At 32.7% G+C, this 6,000-nt stretch overlaps 1 protein-coding gene across 1 annotated transcript in view; it reads right to left on the bottom strand.

Moving 5' to 3' along the window:
• Positions 1–2,370: 2,370 nt before the first annotated feature.
• mgl (low-density lipoprotein receptor-related protein megalin) overlaps positions 2,371–6,000 on the bottom strand; it is a 625,899-nt gene continuing 622,269 nt past the window's right edge. Inside the window, exons 24-25 of the mRNA XM_085959678.1 lie at positions 5,346–5,581; positions 2,371–3,937 (exon numbers count right to left, since the gene is read on the bottom strand). Of these exons, the coding sequence (XP_085815804.1) occupies positions 3,762–3,937; positions 5,346–5,581 (412 nt within the window). The 3' untranslated portion in view covers positions 2,371–3,761. The remainder of the gene's footprint in view (positions 3,938–5,345; positions 5,582–6,000) is intronic.

The following is a 6,000-nucleotide window of genomic DNA, read 5'->3' as shown; positions in this document are numbered from 1 at the left end:
TTAATAATAATAAAGGACATTATTACCTGTACATAGCTCATTATTTGATCACTTATTATGATGAATTTAGCTGCAAGGCTTTTTAGTCTTAACACTAAATAGAAATGTAAATAAATATGTTTATAATAAAGTAACGCCAGATCTTTAGTAAATAGATCGTAGGTAAATTATATCATTAGAAGTGTTGAAATACTTTTAAAAAACCCTGCAGCTAAAACAAATTGTCTTTTCCTTTCAATATACAATTGAATAAAATACAAATCAATTAATGTCTACCTAAAATAAATATGTGAATTCGATCAGTCGTCACAAAATGACAACCGATACGATCCAATATGCTTCACCAATATGCTCACGGATATGCTTTTATTTTGAAAATATTGGTGAATTCACTAAGTACATCACGCTTTGAGTATTGTTCGACGAGGAATTTCAACAAATGATAATGCCACTCGAGTGAGACACCTTTCACTTTTATGCTAAAGAGAAACACAGTCTAGCGATGAGAGAAAGATATGGCCGACACGAAAACAGTGCTCGATTTATTTCCAAAGTTTAAAAGCATACCTTTTGCAAAGTGTATTACAAAATATACATAAAATTCAAGGACGACAATAGTTATTAAAATTCATAAAAACAAAATATGTATCTATAAAATTGTTCATATTGACAATTTTATCATATTATTTCTTTACACCTAAACACTTTTCATTTATCTGATATTGGTATTATAATTGGACGGTGTCACTTGATATATATAATATATATATGTAAATATTTAACTTCACATTTATTTTACACAAATACTATACGAAAAAGTTCACTCGCTTTTTCAATTTCATGGCATTAATAATATATTCGTGACTTATAATAAATCAATACTCAAAATAATTCAAAAAGAATAATACCGCGTCAAGTTAAATATTGTATATTGTAGTAAATAAATAATCAATTGCTCGGTGCCCTTCAAATCTCAAATTGCAGAAGATAAGTTCACGTTTTGAATTATTTAACAGGATTTAAGGTCAAGAGGACTTACACACAGCTAAATTTAGAAAATATTAAAATATTGCTTACACATTTTAGTGCTTATTGTCTTTAAACATACTGATTATTGTAATAGCAAGCATTTAAGAATGAATTGTCAATAATTTAGTTAGGAAATTATTATTATCATGTTCAAAATTGTTCTCGCAAAACTAAGAAAGTTTCTCCGATCGCAGAGAGGCAGCAAAGTGTGAAGGGTTATGTATCGTTTCACTCCTCAATGCGAAGCTAATAATTGTTTAGAATACCGTCATCGGACTCTCGCACTTATTATGAAATTAAATTGCTTGGCACAATTTTTTCTTTACATCCTAATCTGCCGACTTCTGTTTTGAAATACCATTTTACACTATGGAAGAATCTTAACTGTATTGGAAAATATAATTTAAAATTCAATAATCAAAAATAAACAACTATAATTTTAACAGTCCCGAAACAAAGTTTTTGTTATTTTTGCAATATTTTGTAAAATTAACAAAAACTTTGTTTTAATACCATTAAAATGGAGTCCCACCGCGTAACGCCAGTTCAATATACTTAAATCAATTATAATTTTCAGGAATTTCAAATACACCATAAATATTTTGATGGATTGTATATGGTTATACATAGACATACTACATAAGAGGCTTTTGACATTTACGCTAAGGGATTCATTCGGCTGCCTGTCTAAATTAAATATATACATTTAAAAATACACTTTATAAATGTTCCAAGGTTTTAATATTATTTTTCTAATATGACCTTCGAAGTGATAAATCTATTTGAATTAAAAAAAGATTGAACCCTTTATTTGGTGGGTAAGTATACTATTTCCCGAATATAAGCCAAGTTCTAAATATGTTATGTAGTATATTTATGTATATTATGAAAACACACAGAGGAATATAAAAAACAGACAAATTTTGACAATAATTGAGATATAAAATTTATGCAATTAAAAACTTTTAAATAAAAAACTTCACATAGACTTAGATTGCAAAATTTAATCATGAAAGCATATTTACAACTTACTTTCGAAACCTTAACCCCGATAAAAAAATAATATATCTTTTTCTAAAAATTTATCAACATTACTGACATATTAATCTTGTAATAATAATATTAATAATAATAATAATATATTCATTCTTATAATATATTTGTAGTACAAATCATGCAATCTTTTCATCAATCTACAATCACATTTTGTCTATATACACCTAATAAAGTAAATTTTGAAATAAAATATTATTCACTAATCGTAACAATTAATTATTTATGAAAAAACTAATAGACGTATGGCAATACTATTTTAGCCTTTTATAATAAATGTTTCATTTTGGTTATGTAATAATTGAAAACGAATTTCTCCTGCACCGTTCCGTCTAGATCTAGAATAAACTGTTTATTGGTTAACTTCAATGACATATAACATTGTACAATATAATATGTCTCGATACTCTTTGATGGACATGGAATGTACGGATTATTATTTTACTAAAGTCAATTATAAAAATGCGCCGAGACCTCTGATCTAGAATGCAATTTTTTTTCAATTAGACTTTAAAGGGTTTTTAAATGCATCTGGGAGGATATCAATAAAAGTGCAGCAAAAAATATAATCTCATCGACCGTAAGCGACAGTCGATAGTTATGTTAAAAGAATTTTTGAGTATTTTTATTGATCCGTGACCAGAAATCGATTGCGAAGTCAATTTTTAAAACAATAACAAATAATAATATGTAGCCGTCAACATTTTAATATGTAATACTTATTCAACTACTAATAAATCAACAAGGTTTGTTAATGGAAAAAAACGTAGAAAAATAATAGCCCCGACATATCAAAACAAATCAATTAAGAATAATAGGATCTCGTAAGAAAGAATGTGTGCGGTGTTTTATAAATCAAAATTGATTGATTTACGAATCAACGAGTGTCAATTTAATTGTAATACTGACTGCGACTGGTAGCAGCCGTGATACAGATATATAATGATCAAACCGAGACACTAGAAAAATCTGCGATTTACACTTGCTGCGAATTATCATTTATTTACAGAAATTTCATTCAAAATCCGTTCACCGAATACGGATGTGTTTTTTTATAATATTGCTGCGGCGATGTGCGCACGTCTAAGTTATCTGCATTCTTCAATGCAAACGGTGTCGCCAGCCGCAGATACGTCGGTCAGTCGGTGACCGCAATGAATATCTAGCGAGAGTACTCGGGTTGCGGCTCGAGTCGTAGATGTAAAAGTTTAATATTATCAAAATAGCTAATTTTAAAAATATAGCCATCGGTACGCTTCCACAATTCTTTAATTTAATTATTAAATTGATGACGTACAGATGGAGGAATGTTTCGAAGGCACAGCGCGTGATGTAGCAGTATTACGAAATTCACTCGGAGCGTCGCCGTTTCGCCCTATCATTATTTTGAAACCGTAACGAACAGAATATTCTGTCCTCCACGTTTCCGTGATTATGATGGACCCTCGTCACGCCCGAGGTCAAAAAGCATCCTATATAAATATGTATGTATCGTTGCGGTCCGTCAGCGGGACTAAATTTCGTAACACTTCTATAACGTATTACCAGAAGACCGCGTAGCCATTACTGGATAAATTATTAGAGAGGGAATTGACGTTGGGCACGTTGGAGACGCTGATCCTCCAGACGCTGTGCGGTTTGGCGTGAAGGGGCGGAGGGTGGCCGGCCCTCGCCGGATGCTAGCAGTCGCGGTCCTCCTGCACCAGGGACTGGGTATCCTTGCCGGTGTCCACGTTGGTGGGGTCCAGCTGCCTCTGCTTGCCGCCGGGAGCCGCCCGGGTCTCCGTCGAGCTCGGTGACAGGACGGCTGACTCTACTTTGTCTTTCGACACTTCCGATGGGACTTCATAAATACCTGTTGAATCAACAATAGCATCGAATTGATAATTCTAATTATGTTAGTTATACATTTGTCATGTCATTCTAATATACAGTCATACATACACATAGTCATACATGTCATTCTAATAACACCTTTATCTGTATGCATATTCCTTTGATAACAATACATATTATGTAATCACTTCAACGGTTTTAATTGACAATTCTTAACGGAAAGATATTGTATTAATTTAAAAAAAACTCAATATAATAATTATTCCACATAATTTAATAACAATTGGCACCAGCTTCCTCCGCTTCAATAATAAATTTTCAACTGATACAAAAAAAAGTTATCTGTATGTAGGTACTAGACAAAAAGATTAAGATTACAAGTTTAGTTATTTATTGAAGACATGAATACTAATTAATTGATTAATGAATACCAAAAAATTCCTCGTTCACAAACAGTTAAATTAAATTTCCCTAACTTATGGGTAATTCAGGCTAACAATGCCCTAATCTAACAGATGAAACCGGTTTCGATTGTTGATAGGCAGAGAAGGGATTGCAATTCTTGACAGAAACTTTCAATACCTACTGTCAAAAAACCAAATGAGTATATATACATATTATTAAGTTGGTTGTATGTATCATTTGAGGCGTCTAATTCCAAAAAGTGATAAGTCCACATTTGGTCAAAATCGAGAAAAAAATACGCATGTATTTTGTGTAATTTTACACAATATGTATTGATCGAAAAATTCCAAAACGTGACAAAACCCTACGAAAAAAAAAAAATTTAACTCTCGATTTATTACAAAAGCGCCACGTCCGCGTTTCATATTATTTGATTTCGCGCATGTTTAAGTCAACCAATAAGGGAACGTGTAATACTAAAAATGGCGTCTCCCATGCTGTAGCATCCGGTAAATTCATGACAGTGCCACGGAAATATGTGCCTTATGCGGAAAAAAATAAAAAGTGAGGTACAAGTAGCGCTACATCCAATTTTATTTTGCCTATATTTATTACATTTAAGAGGTTATCGGCTGAAACAAAGTGCCATTTGGTTCTAATTTTGACATAGAATACAACGGAAAAAATTATCTCACGTTAAAACAAATAATTGAAGCTTGAAACATAAAATGTTGTTTCCCGCAAATATTGAATTGTGGACATGTCGCTTTTTGTAATTAGACGTATCGTTTATAAAAATTTCAAAGCTTTACAATGAACACCAAACTCGTATGAGAGGTCGGGAAATTAAAATATAGTATCAAGTCAAAGTCTGTCATAACATGCTGATTAGATTCTAATGCAGGTGTTTCAAAGACCTCAATAAGCAATCTTTGGTCTAATTCTGGGTATGGTCTCCCCACCAAATCCCCTCAAAAATCCATTTTTTATCATTCGCAAATACTAGTTTTATTAATGCTCACCCATCACTCCGGATCCATTGCCTCCCTGAACCACCGCATCGTACATGGGATTACTGAAGTCCCTGTTCTTGCCCACTCCGTCGAGGTTGTACGCCATGTCCATCGGTTCCCCGGCTGGATTACCCTGAGGGAGGGGCCCACCCGCGAACGGAGCACCGCCGAATTCGACATTGGAGCCTTGCCTGAACGACACGCTCTGCGATGATGCCAAACTTCCCAGACCGGTTCCTTTGCCGCTGTGAATTTTAATAAGATGTTTATTTTTGACACTATCTTCGAATTAAGATTTGTGGGTACCTATCGTTACCTTGATTCAAGATTACAAAAGATGATCGCCAATATTAACAGATTTAATTACACCATAGTTGAATATTGTTGGAATACTTCATCGTGCAATGATAGCTTAATTGGTAAAACGCAGCGCCTGCATTGCGATGCTTGTATAAAGTATAATGATTTATCTAAAAGTTATGTTTCTGAGGTATGTGTTATGACAAATTATGTGTGGCCGGTATTAGACTATACTACAGAAATTCAAATTTATTTATTATCTTTGAGGCTGGTATTCGACTGTAAAAAATCTTTGTCAAATATCTTTTATGAAGAATACTTATTTTATAAAATCTTTCATAGTGTAATAGTCTATAACCAGTAC

The sequence above is a fragment of the Rhyacophila brunnea genome, unplaced genomic scaffold (assembly GCF_057557595.1).
Source record: "Rhyacophila brunnea isolate RB1 unplaced genomic scaffold, BYU_Rbru_1.0 scaffold_9, whole genome shotgun sequence".
NCBI classification, from domain to species: Eukaryota; Metazoa; Arthropoda; class Insecta; order Trichoptera; family Rhyacophilidae; genus Rhyacophila; species Rhyacophila brunnea.
Note: the sequence above shows the minus strand (reverse complement) of the source record. Positions and strands in the feature narration are given on the sequence as shown.